Source organism: Schistocerca nitens, chromosome 4 (assembly GCF_023898315.1).
Source record: "Schistocerca nitens isolate TAMUIC-IGC-003100 chromosome 4, iqSchNite1.1, whole genome shotgun sequence".
NCBI lineage: Eukaryota > Metazoa > Arthropoda > Insecta > Orthoptera > Acrididae > Schistocerca > Schistocerca nitens.
This window is the reverse complement of record NC_064617.1, coordinates 357,518,755-357,540,671: the sequence shown is the minus strand read 5'-3', so window position 1 is coordinate 357,540,671 and position 21,917 is coordinate 357,518,755. Positions and strand designations below refer to the sequence as shown.

Sequence of the window (21,917 nt, the reverse complement as noted above, 5' to 3'; positions counted from 1 at the left end):
CTGCCGTAGCACGTTAACGCAAAATTTCGCCGCACTGTCCCAACGGACACGTTCCTCGTACGTCCCACATTGATTGCTGCGGGTATGCCACGCAGTGTTGCTTGTCCGTTAGATGTAACAACTTTACTCAAACGCCGCTGCTCTCGGTCGTTAAGTGAAGGTCATCGCCAGCCGAAAAATCCGTCGTGAGAGGTAATGTATGAAATTTGGTATTCTCGGCACATTCTGGAAACTTTGGATCTCGGAATATTGAATTCCCAAACGATTTCCGAAATGAAATGTTCCGTGCGCCTACCTCCAAGTACCATTCCGCGTCCAGAGGCTGTTAGTTCCCGTCGTGCAGCCATAATCACGTCTGAAACCTTTTCACATGAATCACCTGAATACAAATGACAGCTGCACCAATGCACTGCCCTTTTATACCTTGCGTAAGCGATACTACCGCTATCTGTATAGCTGCATATCGCTAACGCATGACTTTTGTCACCTCAATCTACACCGCATGACAGTTGCTAAGTAACAACTGCCAATTGATGCGGAACAATCGACAACTCCTCCGGAACATCCGACCAGTAATAAGAAAAGGGAAAATAGAGGGCGAGCGATGATAACTGCTGCGAAACCTGTGCAGTACACTCTGTATGCATTCGACAGTTCATACAGCACGGTGCTTGCTGAATGTTGTTGTGGAACCGATTAGTGAGACTTTCCATGCGGTATGGTAACATGCCTGCAAGACGTCGTTTGAGCGCCTATGATCGTGGGCGAGCAGTTGGACGACTCGAAGACGTGGCCACAGTAATGAGTGTGTCGGGAAGTGTCATTACGCGATTGAAAAGGGCCGGTGAAGGAGAAAATGCTGTCCGAAAACATGCCGGTTGTCGTAGACAGATCACCACACCGCAACAGGGTCGATAGTTAGCCCTAGTGGCGGAAAGGAACAACATCCCACTCCTAGGAAGATCTCTGCAGACCTCGTAACCGCCAACGGTACACGTGTCTGCGACAGAACCATTTCGCGGTGATTAAATCGGTGGGAATTATATGCTCGGAAGCACGTTAAATGCACCACTGTTCAACCACGCCTTCGCCGAGAAAAAGTTCGTTGATGTAAACACCATGCTGGTTGGGGTAAACAACAACGGTCCAGAGTGATATTCTCCGACGAATCTCGCTTCACTGTGGCAAGTGATTATGACCACTAGTTAGTGAGGAGAGAGAGGGGAACACGTTTCACACAACGGAATGTTCATGAACATCATCAGTATGGCCTAGGCGTTATGGTGTGAGCAAGCTGCAGACCTCTGCGCGAGGTACCTTTAAGCAAAGAGGTATTGCACGGAGATTACTCTCGATCATGTCCGTCTTTTCACGTGTGTGGTAGGTCTCGACGTTCTGTTTATGGACGAGAATACACGCCCACACAAGACCGCTGACGTGTCGGACACACTGTAAAGTCAAGATACTGAACGTACTAACCGGGCCTAAACCCTATAGAGCAAGCCTATAATGTTCTTTGCAGACGTGTTTCTCAACGAACACCCCCTCCCCGACAGTGAAAGAACTGAAAACCACCTTGAGAGAGGAATGGGACAATATCCCAAAAGACTACTCAACAGTTTGCCAGCCAGCAAGAATAACAGGCACAAAATGTGTATTACTCCTCGGGGAGGGCTTATTCCTTACTGAGAGTCTGATATCAACCTTTATGTTGGGATATGAAGATGGTATCTGTTCTTTCGGACATGTCCGTATGTCCGAAAGAACAGATACTATCGGTGACCATGCAGCTCTCTTATAATGAAATGATAATTAAATCAAGACCCTAAGCTGCGGCGAGACGTTGATATATATCAACGGGGACAGTTGAAAATGTGCGCCCCGATGCATAAGGGACTCGAACCCGGCATCTCCTGCTTACATGGCAGACGCTCTATCCATCTGAGCCACCCAGGGCACAGAGGATAGTGCGACTGCAGGGATTTGTCCCTTGCACCCTCCCCGTGAGGCCCACATTCCCAACTTAACAGGTAATAGGTAACAAGTTAAAACTAAATGCAGATAAAATAAATTTAACTAATTTTTCTCTTATTTCTTTATTGTCTGTTTTCATATAGATAAGAAAATCACTTCAATTTACTTTCAACTACCCTAGCTTCAACTACTTTTGAAAATAATTAAATTTAATGTCTTTTATTATTAATTTTGGATCTCTAATTCTAACTACCTTTGCAAAAACTATGTATTAAATTTATTTTCTTACATTCACCTTTTAAAAAATAGTGAATTTGAACTGAAAAATATTGATTATAGTAGAAGTATACTGTATGTTCTGGCTAGCGTTTTGGTGAACTAGTGAACGAACTCGTGAGTGAGCTAGTGAGCCAAAGTGAGCCAGTACATACAGAATACTTCTACTTAGGTAACAATATGAACAGCCCTCTTAGATTGTTTACAGATGATGCTGTCGTTTATCATCTTTTATAGTCGTCAAATAATCAAAACGAAATGAAAATAATTTAGACAAAATATGTGTATGGTGCGAAAAACGGCAATTGACTCTAAATAACGAATGGTTCAAATGGCTCTGAGCACTATGGGACTCAACTGCTGTGGTCATCAGTCCCCTAGAACTTAGAACTACTTAAACCTAACTAACCTAAGGACATCACATACACCCATGCCCGAGGCAGGATTCGAACCTGTGACCGTAGCAGCAGCGCGGCTCCGGACTGGAGCGCCTAGAACCGCACGGCCACTCCGGTCGGCCTAAATAACGAAAAATGTGAAGTCATGCACATGAGTGATCAAAGGAGTCTGGTAAATTTCGGTTACATGATAAATCACACAGATCTAAAGGTTGTAAATTTAACTAAAGACATAGGAATTGCAGTTACGAATAATTTAATTTTGAACGATCTCATAGATAATGTTGTGGGGAAAGTAAACTAAAGATTGCTATTTATTAGTAGAACACTGAGGACGTAAGAGGCCTATTAAAAAGACTGCTTACACTACGATTTTCCGCCCGCTTCTAGAGTAATGCTCAGCGGTGTGGGATCCGCATCAGATAGGATTGACGGAGGAAATCACAAAAGTTCAAAGAAGAGCAGCTCGTTTTGTATTATGATGAAGTAAGAGAAAATGACCCACGGGTATGATACACGAATTGGGGTGGCAATTATTAAAACAAAGGAGTTTCTCATTTCAATCACCAACTTTTGTTAACGTCCACCTACAGAGGGATAAATTATCATCGTAATAAAACAAGAGAAATCAGAACTCGTACGGGCAGATTCAAGTGTTCTGTGCTCTGTTCGAGAGTGGAACGACAGAGAAATAGGTTTAAGGTGGTTCGATGAACGCTCTGCCAGGCACTTAACTGTTAATTGCAGAGTAATCATTTAAGTGTACGAGGGTATGGAGATCTCTTCTGAACAGCACGTTGCAAAGCATCCCAGATATACTCAATAATGGTCTTGCCTGGGGAGTTTGGTGGCCAGTCAAAGTGTTTAAACTCAGAAGAGTGTTCCTGGAGCCACTCTGTAACAATTCTGGACGTGTGGAGTATCGCATTGTCCTGTTGGAATTGTCAAGTCCCTCGTAATGCACAATGAACACGAATGAATGCAGGTGATCAGACAGGATGCTTACGTACGTGTCACCTGTCAGACTCGTATCTCGACGTATGAGGGGCCCCCTACAACGCCAACTACACAGATTCTCCACCAGCTTGAACAGTCCCCTGCTGACATGCAGGGTCCATGGATTCATGAGGTTGTCTCCACACCCGTACAGGTCCATCCACTCGACACAATTTCAAACGAGATTCGTCCGACCAGGCAACATGTTTGCAGTCATCAACAGTCCAATGTGTTGATTGGCCCAGGTGAGGCGTAACACTTTGTGTCGTGCAGTTATCAACGGTACACGAGTGGGTCTTCGGCTCCGGAAGCCCATATCGATAATGTTTCGTTGAATGGTTCGTACGATTACACTTGTTAAGGACCCAGCATTGAAATCTGCGGCAATTTGCGTAAGGGTTGCATTCCTCTCATGTTAGGCGATTCTCTTCGTCGTCGTTGGTCCCGTTCTTGCAGGATCTTTTACCGGCCGCAGAGATGTCGGAGATTTGATGTTTTGTTGCCGGATTCCTGATATTCACGGTACACTCGTGAAATGGTCGTACGAGAAAAACCCCACTTGATCGGAATCTCGTAGATGCTGTGTCCCATCACTCGTGCGCCGACTATAACACCACGTTCAAACTGACTTAAATCTTGATACCCTGCAGTTGTAGCATCAGTAACCGATCTAACAACTGCGCCAGAAACTTGCTGTCTCACATAGGCGTTGCCGCCCGAAGCGTCGTATTCTGCCTTTTTACATATCTCTGTATTTGAATAAGCGTGTCTATACCAGTTTTTTTGGCACTTCAGTGTAGATGTAGATGAATAGTAGAAGACAGTGACTGCATCCTATAACATTTTTAATCCGACATTTATTCCTTTGTCTTCTGTACCCACTGTTTCCTATTAGTTCTTAAACACATATATCCTCTTTCCCTGTAGGGTATACCTGTTATTCTGAGGCGTTCGGTCATCTTGCACCACTTTACTTTGTTGAACAGTTTTGCGAATTCTACAAGTTCTATGGAAGTATCTGCATTTTCTTAAGCGTCGCGTCCATTATCAAGAGTAGCGTCCAAAGCCGCTTTTGTAGTCTCTCTACTTTTATTTAAAGCTAAAGGTATTCTCAATTTTCTTCGATATTCTTGAAAATTGTCAGGACCGTGTTCCCTGAGCTGCATGTACACCTTCCTGGTTTGATGAACACTGAAGCACCCTATTGCACCTTAACGGAAATGTGTGGGATTATTTGGAATAATTTTCTGTTCCATGTGCTTATATAAGATAGAAGTTGCAACTGCCAGTTTAGAAGATCTTAAACAGCGCGACTGGTTGGTGTTTGCAGACAGCTACCATGGGCCCTGCGCTGACGTCGCCGTTCGTGTTCGCCGACTACCTGGAGGAGATTGGCCAAGGCTCGCAGGGCATGACGACCCTGCTCAGCGTCTGGATGGCGACCTCTTCTCTTTCAGGTAAGCCACACGCCTGTCCCTCTTCCATCGCTAAAGTTGAGACCACGCGTAGCTGCACAAAAATTAAGCGTCTCACAAGATTATAGACACCAGAATCAGCTGACATTTACTCCGTCATCGTTATCGTCATCAGTGATAATTATGTTCAGAACCATATAGAAATGTGTGTCATCCACATAAAAGGTACAGTAAAGAGCTTAAGGGATTGACAGCCCGTCAACAACGAGCGGCTGTTCTGATTGGATTAGGAAGAAAAGAAAAATGATTTGTCTTTTCATGTTAAGCTATTTACGTAAATTACGCTAAATATTAATCTCGATGACCGAAGGGAGATTCAAGCCTCGCTCCTGCCAAAGTCCAGAGCCTTATCAGTGCCGGCCGAAGTGGCCGAGCGGTTCTACGCGCTTCAGTCTGGAACCGCGCGACCGCTACGGTCGCAGGTTCGAATCCTGCCTCGGGCTTGGATGTGTGTGATGTCCTTAGGTTAGTTAGGTTTAAGTAGTTCTAAGTTCTAGGGGACTGATGACCTCAGATGTTAAGTCCCATAGTGCTCAGAGCCATTTTTTGATTTGAGCCTTATCAGCGCCCATCCTCTCACGGTGCAAAGATACAAAGAAGGTCTTAGATTATGGCTCGTTTGTTCTTGACAGACAAAAATTGAAGGAACGGAAAAACAAAGTCGAAAACACGCAGTAACAAGTTACACAAACAGTTAGTCCCAAAATTGTAGTATAGATGAATCAACTCCAGTTGGACGAATCAACTCCAGTTTGTACATCAAATCCAAACCACAAACGATCTTACCCAAAGTACTCGTAGACAGTCACCAATGGCAAACTACAATCGTACATCGCTCTCTCACAGAAATCACTTAGCCGAATGTAGCTCAGTCTTTCCTTCCTCTTCACTGGTTAAAATTGGCAAGGTAGTTTGTTTTTTGTCAAACGCTCATTTAGACATAAATTTTATAGAATTTCCTTGTTAGAAGTAAAATATATTTTTGGATACTACACAAACTCGTGGTATAATTTTCAGATGTTTTTCTGCTTTTCTGTTTGTGTTAAACCATAACCATTATACTGTATTTACACCACTCAGTTATCACTTGCTTATTATGCGCAGTTTAATCCTTATCTTCGTCAAATAAACATTGCGTTCGTTATCTACAAGATGTGTCTAAAATGATCGGTGAATTTCAACTAGTAAGAGATAAAATTGGAAGTACGAAGAAAATACACTTCCTGATCAAAATTATCCGTACACCCCTATGGAATACGACAGGCGGACAAGCCAGAGTAACTGTCCATAGATAGTGGTCTATTGGCTAGCGTTGCTGCCTCGGATCAGGGGGTCGTGTTTTCGATTCCCGGCCGATTTGAGGATTTTGCTCTGCCCGGGGACTGGGTGCTTGTGCTGTCCTCATCATTTTATCATCATCATTCGTGACAGCGGCTAGATTGGACTGCGTAAAAATTGGACTATGTAAGAACTGGGACTTCGTACTGGCCCTGATGATCGCGCAGTTGAGCGCCCTACGAACCAAATACCATCTCCGCCAGTGTAAAAGAAGGGATGGGGTATTTTTCTGTCTGTAGAAAAGCAGTAACAGGGAATGCGTCGGTCAGGAGAGCTTAGAGGTTTCAGGCGCGGAGTAGTCATTGGATATCATCTGAGTAACAAATCTATCAAGGACATTTCAAAGTTTCTAAAGCTGCACAAGTCGACTGTTTATGATGTCACTGTGGAGTAGAAACGAGAAGAAACAGCCACAGCTACACCAAGAGCATTCAGACTTCATGTTCTGACGGTCAGGGAGCACTGAGCATCGCGGAGGGTGCTAGTAACAAATCGCATGAAATCAGCGGAAGAAAGTACTCGGTAATTCTAAAGCGCTACCAATAGGGTACAATGCTCGAGCAGCTCCTCCTAAGCCAAACATTTATATAGTCAGCGCTAAGCGAAGCTTGAGGTGGTGTGTGTACCACTGGAGACAACGATCTGGAGTGATGAATGGCGCTGTACCCTGTGGCAAACCGATGGAAGGCTTTGGGTTTGGTGAATACCTGGAGAACGTTACCTACCGTCATTTGTAATGCCAACAGTGAAATACGGGACGGGTGGTGTTATGGTATCAGGGTGTCTTGTGTTATTAGGGTATGGCCCCTTTATTGCGATTAATAAAACGCTGATTGCAGACGGATATGAACATATTTTACAGTGTTGCGTTCTCCGTACATTAGAGGCACAGTTCGGAGACGATTACTGTATCAGCATGACAATGCGGGCAGTCATAAACCAGCGTTTGTGACGCAATGCACTGTGAACAATAAAAAAAATCTGAACTCCTCCCGGACAGGCCATGAAAGCTAAACGGTACCGACCGGCCGCCGTGTCATCCTCAGCCCAAAGGCGTCACTGGATGCTGATATGGAGGGGCATGTGGTCAGCACGCCGCTCTCCCCACCATATGTCAGTTTCCGAGACATTATTTGTGAACAATAACATTCCAGAAATGGACTGGCCTGCTCACAGTCCCAACCTGACCCCAACGGAACACGTCCACGAAGAACTATATCGTCGACTTCGCTCTAGAGCCCAGCGTCCAACATTACCCCTTCTGGTTTCAGCTCTTGCGAAAGAATTGTCTGTAAATCCTCCATACTCATTCATACATCTCACTGAAAATGTCCCCAGCAGAGTTCAAATCGTTACGTAGGCCAAAGGTGGACACACCTTATATTGTCCACAAGAAGATGACCGGGTACCTCCGACGCAGATAATTGTACTCCGCAGTCGTGGAGATTTGCTACCTTATTCTAGATCGAAGTGCTAGCTCGAGGTCACAACCCTTGTGAAAGTGACTCACAGAAAGTACTGTGTGAATTTCGGATGCATGAACAAATGATACTCCCAGAAGTTTCTTCCTGAGTTGCCTTCTGCTCATCAGTCAATTTGTGCAGCTTTAGTAGAGGACATATCTAGAACTCGCTCAAATCTTTATGTTTGAGGTCTTGCTAATTCCAGTTTCCTCCGATGTCAATCTCAGTAACGATCCCCTAATTTGTTTCAGCATTTTATTGCACTCACTTGATGTTAGCTATTGCTGCGCTGGACTATAGTCGATCCGTATGCGGCGCGTCATCAGCTGTTTCCTTTCCATCCTATAAGACTGGGACAAGTTGTGAAAATATTTCTTTTTTTCCTCAAGGCTTTTGTTCTTGCACCAACATCGCAATTTGTGATAATACTTTATGTTTACTTATCAGATATTGAATAACGACACAAACCTCCAAACTAATTATCTCTGTGCCGCCCAAGGTGGCCGAGCGGTTCTAGGCCCTACAGTCTGGAACCGCGCGACCGCTACGGTCGCACGTTCGAATCCTGCCTCGGGCATGGATGTGTGTGATGTCCTTAGGTTAGTTAGGTTTAAGTAGTTCTAAGTTCTAGGCGACTGCTGACCTCAGAAGTTAAGTCCCATTGTGCTGGGAGCCATGTAATGATCTCTGCCTAAACTGAATGTCGAATTACAGCCCACTGAGTGCGCCGACCAAAGATCCACGTAATTTGTGGCTCCAGTGCTATAGTTAGGTAGGAAGATGTGTCATTATATCCCAAAAGAACACATTCGTTCTTTCCCACTCTGGATCCACATGACTGTATTACATCAGGTGTTCCAGATATCTGGACATCAAAAAGTCTTTCAAAAGTGGCACAACAGACTGTAACAACTCTGGTGTGTTATTTCAAAACTCGAGTTTGATCTGAACATTGGCAGGACGGTAAGCATATTCATTCTGCTTTATTTTTGCTTTTCAGTTACTCGTTCAATCAGTTGTCATGCAAAATAACAGGGTGGGATGTAATATGAATCATATACACTACTGGCCATTAAAATTGCTACACCACGAAGATGACGTGCTACAGACACGAAATTTAACCGACAGGAAGAAGATGTTGTGATATGCAAATGATTAGCTTTTCAGAGCATTCACACATGGTTGGCGCCGGTGCTGACAATAGGAAAGTTTCCAACCGATTTCTCATACACAAACAGCAGTTGACCGGCGTTGCCTGATGAAACGTTGTTGTGATGTCTCGTGTAAGGAGGAGAAATGCGTACCATCACGTTTCCGATAAAGGTCGGATAGTAGCCTATCGCGATTTCGGTTTATCGTATCGCGACATTGCTGGTCGCGTTCGTCGAGATCCAACGACTACTAGCAGAATATGGAATCGGTGGGTTCAGGAGGGTAACACGGAACGCCGTGCTGGATCCCAATGGCCTCGTATCAGTAGCAGTCGAGATGTCAGGCATCTTATCCGCATGGCTGTAATGGATCGTGCAGCCACCCACGTCTCGACCCCTGGGTCAACAGATGGGAACGTTTGCAAGACAACAACCATCTGCACGAACAGTTCGACGACGTTTGCAGCAGCATGGACTATCAGCTCGGAGACCATGGCTGCGGTTACCCTTGACGCTGCATCACAGACAGGAGCGCCTGCGATGGTGTGCTCAACGACGAACCTGGGTGCATGAATGGCAAAACGTCATTTTTTCGGATGAATCCAGATTCTGTTTACAGCATCATGATGGTCGCATCCGTGTTTGGCGACATCGCGGTGAACGCACATTGGAAGCGTGTATTCGTCATCGCCATACTGGCGTATCACCCAGCGTGATGGTAGAGGGTGCCATTGGTTACACGTCTCGGTCACCTCTTGTTCGCATTGACGGCACTTTGAACAGTGGATGTTACATTTCAGATGTGTTACGACCCGTGGCTCTACCCTTCATTCGATCCCTGCGAAACCCTACAATTCAGCAGGATAATGCACGACCTCATGTTGCAAGTCCTGTACGGGCCTTTCTGGATACAGAAAATGTTCGACTGCTGCCCTGGCCAGCACATTCTCCAAATCTCTCACCAATTAAAAACGTCTGGTCAATGTTGGCCGAGCAACTGGCTCGTCACAATACGCCCGTCACTACTCTTGATGAACTGTGGTATCGTGTTGAAGCTGCATGGGCAGCTGTACCTGTAAACTCCATTCAAGCCCTGTTTGACTCAATGCCCAGGCGTATCAAGGCCGTTATTACGGCCAGAGGTGGTTGCTCTGGGTACTGATGTGTCAGGAGCTATGCACCCAAATTACGTGAAAATGTAATCACATGTCAGTTCTTGTATAATATATTTGTCCTATGAATACACGTCTATCATCTGCATTTATTCTTGGTGTAGCAATTTTAATTGCCAGTAGTGTAATTTTGCGATTGACATTCCAGTGAGTCGAGTGGTGGGAGCCATTTGCAGGTCAACGGTACGTTGTCTTTTTTGCAGGTAGAGGGGTTGGACAAAAGATATAGAAACATTAAAAACACAAAACATTACCAATTAAGGGGGGTAGGGCGTCAAACGGGCTGACTTGGAGCAGGAGAGGCACCACAGGACATTTAATTTCCACTTTTACAAGCAAATTGATAAAACTTTGTCAGCATGACCAGGAGGGATTCAGGATTCACACTCGTAGCAGCGGAAGTTCAAAAACATAACAAAATAAATTTTTTACATGCGAAATTTCATCATTTTTTCACTTACTATTGGCTACATTTGTTGCTATAGGCACACTTTTCTTCATAAGTAAAAGAGACTGTTCGATAAATTTTGCACAGCATACAAACCGTACCTACAGGTGTCTGAAACTCTAGAATCTATTTAATTTATGAAAATTGAATGAGCTGTTACGTTTTAAACTTTATGTTTAGAAAGAAATCAAATTTTATAGTTAATTATCTCAATTTTTACCACAGTTTTTAATAGATTTGGAAAATTCTAGAGTTTCATACACCTGTAAGTATGGTTTGGATGCTTTGCAAAACTCATCAAAGAATCTCTTACTTGTGAAGAAAAATGTACCTATAGCAACAAATGCAGCCAATAGTAAGCGAAAAAATGATGAAATTTCACATGTAAAAAAATTTATTTTGCTATGTTGTTGATCTTCCACTGCTATGAGTGTGAATCCCGAAACCTTCCTGGTCATGCTGACAAACTTTTATGGATTTATTTGTGAAAGTATAGACAGTGGAAGTTAAAATGTCCTGTGGTGCCTCTCCTGTCCAAGTCGGCCCGTTTGACGTCCTACCCCCCTCAATACTGTGCAGTAAACCAATTGGCAATTTCATTCCTCTTTGAATGGGTAAATACAAGCTCTGTGAGGTTTTCAAGGGAATCTTATACCATTCTTCCTGAAAAATAGTGGCAAGTTCAGGTAACGGTGAAGGAGGTGCGTAGCGATCACGCACCCATCTCTCCAGAGTGGACCACAAATGCTCAGTAATAGCCTTTTTGAAATCCGGTGACTATGGTGGCCAGGGGAGACACGAAAATTCATTCTCGTGCCCATAAAACCAGTCCTGTTCGATGCGAGCTGTGTGAACAGGGGTCCTGACGTCTTGGGACACAGCATCACCATTGGAGAACAAGCAATGTAACATGAAACCGACCTGATCAGCCAGAACGATAAGATAATACTTGGCGGCAGTGCGACCTTGCAGAGTACCCAGGTGGCCCATGGAATACCGTGACATATCTGTTCAGATCATCACCGAGTCCCCGTCATGTTTCGCTCATGAGACGTAAACTCGTCCAGAAGCTGCCAAGTGTGAGACTACATTAATTCGTCCAAATGACTTTGCTCCGTAGTGCAGGTTTTTTGTGGCTTCGGCACCACGTTTGAATGGTTTTCAGATTCCAATTCGCCCTGCAACTCTCTGCTTAGGGAACCGCCTTCGTGTATTTTGGAGCTGGAAGGGTTTAAAGTTATGCAGTGACTTTGCAGCTGTCGGTCTCTTATTTTTCGTCCCTGTCCTCTTCAACGACCGTCTGTCACGATCACTCAACACACACTATCGTCCGCGTGGTAACTTAGCGGGTAATGTTTTTCTGCTTTCCCTGTATGCAGTTTAAATCACCAAACACTTCGGCTCCCTTGCTTACGGAAGCACCCACCATATCAGCATCAAAACTTTGCCCACTTTTGAACGCATTGACCTCCAACATAATGTAGTCACAACTGCACAGAACGCTGTCCTGACCACGACTGATACATGGGACGTATTGAGGACGTGGGACAGGTGCCGTTCCTGGTCAGACACAACAGCACAGCTGGCACTTGTGGCTCCATTTACGTCCAGGCATGAATTTCTCGCGGTGTTTGCATATTTTTGTCTAAGTTCTGCAGATCAAAGTTCTGTCTGGAGTGGCTTCCTGCTCGTTGCAACACTCCTCCCCGTCACTGCAATCGCCAGTCACAAAGTTACAGGAAACATATTAGCTAACCTTCAAGGGACCTGCTCCTACAGCTTAGCTGGCAGCGCAAACACTTATGGGGGAAAGTGAGCCAAACCCGTGTCCAACTCTCGCGGCGATTGATGACTGTAGGTCTGGTACACCTGCCAACCTGAGTACCGTTTTAAGGCGGTATTCAGCGCTCTTTTACGTAAATTCTAGGCTGATCCCCAATCTCAGCCTCAGAAAATACTATACACGAACAGTTAAAAACACGACAACACACAAAGTTAACAGAATTCGCAGACGGTGGTACACATGACTTCCCTCCCTTAGTTACCTTGACGACTGTGGCGACTGGTCAGGCATCTATCCACTACGTTAAAATAAGTTAAATTTGACAAACCATCAAAACAGCGGAGCCCGGAGAACGCGATAAAGGCCACGAAAGAGAAAGAGAGAAGTATATGTATGAGAGAAGTATATGTATAAGAGAGAAGTATATGTTTCCGATGAGATGGCACTACTGATGATAAAAATTACGAATGAACTTAAATAATTCTATCTGCATTTCCGGATACTACGCTGGTTTATTTTGACAAAGAGATATGACACAAGAGAACTTTAAGGATGAGAAGAAGATATGATACTGCATGTTAGGTAACAGAAGGAAGCAAAAAGAAAATACTTCCAAAGTGGGAGGAAGAAGAAGTGTTGACAGTATGGAAATAATACTTCCAAAAACTATATGAAGAACATGATGAAATAAGTACACATTATGAGATACCGGGAGACGAAAGAAATATCCCAGAGGGAATAGAAAGAGAAGATCTGCAGATGTTGGATGTAGAGAAAGCTTTATTGGAAACGAAAAATGGCAAAGCTCCTGGAGTAGATGACATCACAGTGGAAATGATCAAATCCGCAGCATCTACCGGAATTCAGTGGCTCTATAAGGTAATGAGGGCAGTACGGGCACATGGAAAGATTCCTGGTGATTGGACAAAGGCCATTATTGTACATATCTTTAAGAAGGGTAACAAGGCGCCCTGTGAGAATTGTACAGGAATTGTACTAACGTGCCATGTATCAAGATTTATGAAAAGATAATTTTACTGCAAATCAGGAATAAAATAGAACTACTATTAATAGAACAACAAAAAGGAGTTTGACCTAGAAGATCAGCTATAGGTGCCATATTAATAGCCAGACAGTTGTGTTCTAATAGATGGCAAAAAAATCTGAATGGTTTATAACGGACGGAGGGTTTCGGCAAGGAAGTATGCTCCCGTCAGTGCTTTTTAATACAGTCATGCACAACATCACACGGGAAGTTCGTCAAGGGTCAGTATCAGATGACATGAAAATCATGGCAAAAGCAAACGATGTGATGGTTTGGGAAGAAAATAAGCAGAAATTGGAAGAAAAGCTAAATACCTGGTAGAGAGAAATTATAGAAGTAGTCATGGGAATAAGCTTAATAAAAAGCGAAGTAATGAAAATCGGCAGGAAAAACGAAAGGAACTTGCAATGGAAAAATTATTAAAGAAGTAGATGCTTTCAAGAATCTAGAAAATAAATTAACCATGAAAGAAAACATCAAGGATGAAAATTCGGAGAGAATAAAAAATTGTTCAAAATTTTATTATTATGTATCAGACATAATAAGAAAATACCTGCCAAAGCAAAGATCTTGGAGTACAAATCATATTATGTGCCAGTTCTGATCTATGGATCAGAATGTTAGACTTGGACAAAGAAATATCCGAGAAGAATAAAAACAAAAGTGACACGGTAACTACGAGGGATACTGGGTAAGACGAGAAGGGACAGGATAAAGAATGAAACAATACGAAACACGCTGTAGATCAAACCCCTAAAAATGAACTATGGAGAGTAATAGCTTACATGGTTTGGCCACATTTAAACAATGGGACCAGAAAGACTTCCGAGAAGAGCCCTAGAATGGACAGAATTTATACGAAGTCCGACTGGAAGACCACGGACAAGATGGAGAGACCAAGCGAAGAATAATTTGAATCGAAGAGGACAGCAATGGGAGGAGATGCTAAATGATAGACTATAGGAGGAAAGACAAGCTTGGAAGAGGCATAAGGAGAAACGTTCCAGAAAGAAGAAGAAGAATATGATGATGAAGACGAAGAAGAAATGTGTACAAGATGTCTGTTAAAGATTTCGAGAATAGTGCTTCAAATGCGTATCTAAAAATGCACAGTAAATGAGACTTCGTGATTTGAATTTAAGAAATTAGTCAAAATTTTCTGTAACCACTTGCAGGCACAAAGCCCCAAGACAGAGTCTAAAATTCTTAGTGTATCTGTTATCACTGAACACCTAAAATGATCACCCGGTCCAAGTTGCAGGTAGCCTATGCAACGGTTTCCAGCGACAATAAAAACGTGATTTTTCAGTATTTCATATAATTATTGTTCGAAATTAAAAATTTAAATTGCTGTCATAACATGCTCATTATATAATATAATACTGCGTTAAAGGTTGAACATGATAAGATAGGTATTTAAGTTATTAGGTCTACAACTTTGCCTCCGTCGTTCTTTCTCAAAGTTCGAAGCTTAGAAAACAATTTACGATTCAAAGTATTGGCCATCGTTGGCCTCAACTTTATCCCATATTTTGGGCAGCATATGAGTCCTGCGGCGGAAGAACTTGTGGCTTTTGAAGAGATCCATGAACCGATCCAACTTTGCATTTGTGCATGTACCCGGAGGTATCGGTCAGACAAACCGTGTGCCACTGATCGTGGTAGTCAGACGGAGCAATAGCTGGGGACTATGGCGAGTGGAGTAGGACCTCCAGTTTCAACTTTTCCAAGTATGTTTTGGCGGTTTCTGTGACATGAGGCCGAGCATTGTCATACTGAAAGTTAAACTTTTCATGTCAGTCGCTGTATTGTGGCATTTTGTCTTCCGGTGCTCGGCTTAGAAGCATCAATCGCTCTCGATAACAAACTCCTGTGATTGTTTCTGTCGGTTTCAGATGCTTCGAAGACGTAAAAATCACCGTTCTTGAAGCATTGAAACAATTCTCTGCACCTTCTTTCACTAAAAGGTACTTTACAATATGTCTTGCCCAGCATTTTTTTACCCTCAGGCACAGAACGCAGCATGTCATTCTCATTGGAGAGAAGTCTTCCGAAGTAAGAGTGATTTCAGGTGTACCGCAGGGGAGTGTCGTAGGACCGTTGCTATTCACAATATACATAAATTACCTTGTGGATGACATCGGAAGTTCACTGAGGCTTTTTGCGGATGATGTTGTGGTATATCGAGAGGTTGTAACAATGGAAAATTGTACTGAAATGCAGGAGGATCTGCAGCGAATTGACGCATGGTGCAGGGAATGGCAATTGAATCTCAATGTAGACAAGTGTAATGTGCTGCGAATACATAGAAAGAAAGATCCCTTATATTTAGCTACAATATAGCAGGTCAGCAACTGGAAACAGTTAATTCCATAAATTATCTGGGAGTACGCATTAGGAGTGATTTAAAATGGAATGATCATATAAAGTTGATCGTCGGTAAAGCAGATGCCAGACTGAGATTCATTGGAAGAATCCTAAGGAAATGCAATCCGAAAACAAAGGAAGTAGGTTACAGTACGCTTGTTCGCCCACTGCTTGAATACTGCTCAGCAGTGTGGGATCCGTACCAGATAGTGTTGATAGAAGAGATGGAAAAGATCCAACGGAGAGCAGCGCGCTTCGTTACAGGATCATTTAGTAATCGCGAAAGCGTTACGGAGATGATAGATAAACTCCAGTGGAAGACTCTACAGGGGAGACGATCAGTAGCTCGGTACGGGCTTTTGTTGAAGTTTCGAGAACATACCTTCATCGAGGAGTCAAGCAGTATATTGCTCCCTCCTACGTATATCTCGCGAAGAGACCATGAGGATAAAATCAGAGAGATTAGAGCCCACACAGAGGCATACCGACAATCCTTCTTTCCACGAACAATACGAGACTGGAATAGAAGGGAGAACCGATAGAGGTACTCAGGGTACCCTCCGCCACACACCGTCAGGTGGCTTGCGGAGTATGGATGTTGATGTAGATGTAGATGTAGATTTCTTCACGCTAAAGCTGAAAATTAAAACTTCCAGCAAATGACGAGATCTGAGCTCGTAATTTGACATATTCAATCGAGAATAAATTTATGATACCACCACAAATCGACAAATATTTTGATGGCGTTACGTTTACAAACGCTTAAGCTTATTGTACGACACTTGCGTCCTACCATCTGCACCACCGCTTGTAACTATTGCCATCTACGGCAAACCTGTGGAAGCAAAGTTGTAGATCTAATAGAACTTTTGTAATGTAGGTCTTGACGCAGCGTAAATCACGGCGCGCAAATTACCCAGACTATTTACATCCAGCATTTGAGAACGAGAGACTTAGCGATCTGTAACAAGTTTTACACATCATTTCAGACCTTTACGCGACTTTCCCTCGCTGACAACCGCCACAAAATGATCAAAGGAAGAAATTTTATCGCTTACTACATTTTCGCTGTTGATATAGTAAAACTTCAGTATCAGATATGACGTTTTAGTTTATTAGTTCTTTATTACCAGTTTTATAAGCAACACATTTTGCAGACAACACCACCGAACGAAAATGCAAAATTGTATCACTGCACGACATATAGTTCAGCAGATATGACGTCATTAACATTGATATGTGTGAAAAACTAGCTTTTCTTAAAACAGCACAAATGTGCAAAGTAATCATACGTTTGAAGTTGTTTTATACATGAGAGTTTGATTGGGGGGAGGGGGGGTTACTGGTGTGAAAGAAGGCATTATTCCGATTATATATATTTTAGTCGTGTGCTGATCTGTTAGTTCCCTTCTTTAGCTATTGTTACAGTTAGTGGGATAATGTTTATGACCAGAAATAAGTAAAGAATCCTTAATCACGTACAGACATACCGAAACTTTTAACGTAACTACAGCATGGCGGATGAAACAGACGCCAGAAATATGCAGGCGTGTATAAAGAAGTTAATCCAGTTATTCCAGGTAACATAGAGATTACTGCTGCAAACACATTACCCTGGACCGGCTATAGCAGTCAACTCTGCTTCAGCTTAATGCGTTCTGCGTTACGTGGGTTTCTTGACACGCGCCTCGACACACAAACGTATGCATGCATTTTTAATACACATTTTCATTTATACAAGGGACGATCAAAAAGCGCCCGTACGAAGGTCGTACAGTGCAGAACGGGTATGCCAATGAGGCAAAATCGCTGTGAGCACTAAGGAAATAACTCCACACGAGATACCCGTTTGGTAAAACACCATGTCCTGCGTGAAGAAGTCCGTAAGTGCAAGCTGCACATCCTCGTCTGACAGAAATCTTAGATCCTTCAAAGCCTTTATTAAGGGACCGACAACGTGATAAAAAATGTTCATATGTGTGTGAAATCTTATGGAACTTAACTGCTAAGGTCATCAGTCCCTAAGCTTACACACTACTTAACCTAAACTATCCTAAGGACAAACACGCACACCCATGCCCGAGGGAGGACTCGAATCACCGCCGGGACCAGCCGCACAGTCCACGACGACAACGTGATAATCGGGTAGGCAGAGATCAGGTCTATAGGGAGAGTGTCTCCCAGTTTAGTTGGTGTAACTTCTGCGTTACATTTTCGATATGGGAACGTGCGTTATCACGAAGCAGCAGCACCCCTTGGCACATCATTCGATAACGGTGGTTTTCGTCAGACATGCCGCCCCATACACATTCTTCATTCTTCGTAGATGGCTACTGATGTTTATCCTTGGGCCACCAAGGTCAAGCTTGGGCGCATTTGGTAATAACGTTGCCGTAGGTCACGTTTCCGCATTTAATGCACGCACGTCGGAAGGATACGAATGCCACACTGATCCCTTGTTTACATGTCGGTGCTCGTATATCCGCACTGGAGTCGTGCTGCCTTATATATACGCTGCAGAAATGACCTCAGACGGACACTTTTTAATCGTCCGTTATGCAAGGAGTCTTGAAAAAGATACTCGCTGTCATTTAGTAATTTCAAAACAAAATTACTCACAGCTACTAATTTTATGTGAAAGTTGAAGCGTTATTATCAAATTTGTCGTGGATAATTTGCGTGGGCAATCGGCTCAGCGGGTGCGCGACTGGTGGGGTTGCTGCTGCGAGCCTGTACAGCTGAAGACAGTCGAGTTGGCAACAATATCTGAGGTGATGCTATCGTTTGTGCAACGCAAGGCTGCACTGCAGTGTTTCTAAAAGTACGAGAGCATTTACGAGGAACAACAGCAGTGGCAGAACGTTAAATAATTGGCTATTTCCGTGTAAGTTCTAAACGACGGAACGGTTAATAGGTGCAGAAGTCACAGCCTGACCACAAACAGATCGTTCAGGGTTACAGTGTTACAACACCTCTTTAGATCACCACCAAAATAAATGAACCGGACACTCGTGAAGGTGGGGTGAGCCATTCAAGTGTAAGACGTGTTCTTAAGCACGAAAAATAGTGTCATTCCAAGACTGCTACAGGTGGCGAATGAGGACGAACTGGATCGAAGGATTGAATACTGCGATTGGTTTGAGCTTGTGGTTCGCGTGATTGAGGTATTTCCCGGGAAATTCTAATGAACTAGCCAGACTCCATTCAAACTTAACAGTACCGTCATGTGAATCATTACAGTTGTGACTATTGGACATCTGAAAATCCGCACATTCCTGCGGACAAGAAATCTAGTCTGTGGGGGCTTAATGTGTGCTGTGGTCTGCCATTACGTGGTTTGGTTGGCCTGTTCTTCTGTTTGGATAGTGTGTCTCTTCGGGCGTATCTTGATAAGATTCGATCATTTTGTCTGCTATCCGAATGCAATATGGAGAAACAATATTTTGAATGCAACAGGATGGAGCCACACTTCACCATCGAAATGTCATGTTGACACTCCATCCGACCAGTGGGTAGAGCGTGCTGAGTACCCATCTCGCTATCCTGATTTGACACCTATGGAGCCGGCCGGAGTGGCCGAGCGGTTCTAGGCGCTACAGTCTGGAACCGCGTGAACGCTACGGTCGCAGGTTCGAATCCTGCCTCGGGAAATGATGTGTGTGATGTCCTTAGGTTAGTTAGGTTTAGGTAGTTCTAAGTTCTAGGGGACAGATGATCTCAGAAGTTGAGTCCCATAGTGCTCAGAGCCATTTGAACCAATTTGAACACCTATGGACGTCTACCTCATGGGAACTGTGAAGGTTGACTTGTACCGACAAAAACAATCTACCATCGACGATCTACAAGAAAAATTGTAGCGGCATTTGCCATCATAACCCCAGATAACTGACTGTCTCAGTTCGGTTTGTAGCTACATTCTGTTGTATACTGGCCAATTCTCTGACCGTTTTAGACAAACCTTGAATTACGCATGCTTTGTGAGAATGTATTCGCATTTCGCACTCCATTGTACCCTTAGATTTATGTTCTTGTTATTCCACACTGGCGTGTGCAAAACGTTTAACGTATTTTCGTTTGTCATTCCAGGCCTCTTCTGCAACAAACTTTTCCAGCGCTTCTCATGCAGACAAGTTGGCTGGATAGGAGCAGTCATCATGGCCATTGGACAAGGACCCGTTGCTTTTGCCACTTCATTCTGGCACTTCATTCTGGCCAACATTTGCGGCGGTGAGTAGTTTGTGTAACGTTCTGTGAGGAGGGACACGGCGTACCTGTTCATTATACGTAAGTGTACAGAAGCTTTGTAGTGCCAGAGTAACTACGAATTTCGCTTCACTACAACCTCTAACAGGCTGAGTTTTATCAATGAATGTTCCCCCATAGATCAGTAACCATAAAGAATCCCCTCACTTCCCTCTTTCTCTCTCTCTCTCTCTCTCTCCCTCTCTCTCTCTCTCTCGCTACCTCTCTATAGTCTTGCCGCAATCCCCCTCCCTCCCTCTCTCTCTCTCTCTCTCTCTCTCCCTCCCTCCCTGTCCCTCTGCAGCCCTCCCTGCCCATCTCCCTCCCTCCTTCTCTCTCCCTCTCTCACCCACTCTCCTACCTCCCCCCCCCCTCTCTCTCTCTCTCTATCTTTCTCTCTCCCTTCCTCCTCCCACCTACATTTAGCTTGTAAACACATGACATGTTCGACCCGTTGCGAGCTGTAAGGATGTAGAAACTGATGAACTATTTCCTCCGATTGTGCGCTACTGTTAACAAAATTTTAACAGTCACCTCGAAAGAATCAAATTACGACCATGAAATATGGTGATGGCGTTAGTCTACATCTACATATCCAGTCTTCAATGCGACATATTTCTCCAAGTTAATGGATGACTTGGCAGAGACTTCGGAGTTAGAAGTTTGTGTTTTGGCTGTTCGGGAAACGTTACATCTCGAAACTAACCTCGCCGTCATTCGGGAAATGCATACCACCATGACTGTCCCCCCCCCCCAAAAAAAGAGACACTCAGCATCAAGTTGCCTAACTACTGGTGGGTCTTCGCGTTTTTCTGCCGTGGTGAATTCTCGTGTATGCTCTGTCCCGGGGCTACAGTGATAACCCGGCTCTCGACCACGGCGATTAGCCGGCTACGAAAGAAATCTGGATTGGTCTTACACAGTTGCCACTGGTGTCTCGTTGCAACAGGCGTTTCTAATGGGTGCGAGCAATTGCGGAACCAGCGGTCGGCGATCTTTATGACGTTCAAGAAGTCGTGCAAGATGCTGAAAGCTGATTGATATAAATACGCACGCTCACAATGGTGGTGTCAGTCTCTTTAAAATCCTTCTGGATGTGCTTCACGTCTTCTTACAAACCACTTAAAATACTAAAATAAGTGAGGAAAATCGCCGCTAAATGGTCAAAAGGTCGATTATTTTTGTATTTCTCCATTTTAAGTATTTTATAAGATGATATGGCAGTACGCCCAGAAGGAATTTTATGAGATTAATCCACGACTGACTGTCACTTTTTCCACTGCGGTCTTCGAGAACCAAGGACTCCACTTGTCTTGTGATGCCCCCTTGCTCACAGAAAGCTGGTCTGCCACTTCGTTGTTCGTCAGTTTGACTTTTTTCACCACCGTGGAAGCGTCTGCGCCATCAAACCGTTGTGTTATAAGATGCTGCATTATTGCCGTACACTTTCACCAACTCGGAATGGATTATTGCTCCGTTGTTCTTCAGAAACAGAAAACGAATTACCGCACGATACGTCATTCTGTCTGTGGGATTCACGATTTCTCTTTCGCTCACCTAACGCTGTGCTGTGGTATCGTGGCGCAGAAATTCCATTGCGCGCTGCAAGCTAACTTACTTTTTTCAGAGTGTTTGTTAAAGTTTAATGTATACCTCTCGCATTCCTTGTGGAAATTGCAACACCACAGTAAATGAACATAACTTGCGGAAATATTAGTCAATATGAACAAAGATAAAGTGAGCACCAATAAGTTGCATTATGACATTACTTGGTTGACAAAAACATAGA

The 21,917-nt window shown here is 43.8% G+C and overlaps 1 protein-coding gene across 2 annotated transcripts in view; it reads left to right on the top strand.

Annotated features, from left to right (window-relative positions):
• LOC126251781 (monocarboxylate transporter 7-like) overlaps positions 1 to 21,917 on the top strand; it is a 175,176-nt gene that overhangs the window by 105,581 nt on the left and 47,678 nt on the right. For both annotated transcript variants that reach the window (XM_049952405.1, XM_049952404.1), the window contains exons 3-4: positions 4,975 to 5,101; positions 19,973 to 20,113. In XM_049952405.1, coding sequence (XP_049808362.1) covers positions 4,975 to 5,101; positions 19,973 to 20,113 — 268 coding nt within the window. The remainder of the gene's footprint in view (positions 1 to 4,974; positions 5,102 to 19,972; positions 20,114 to 21,917) is intronic.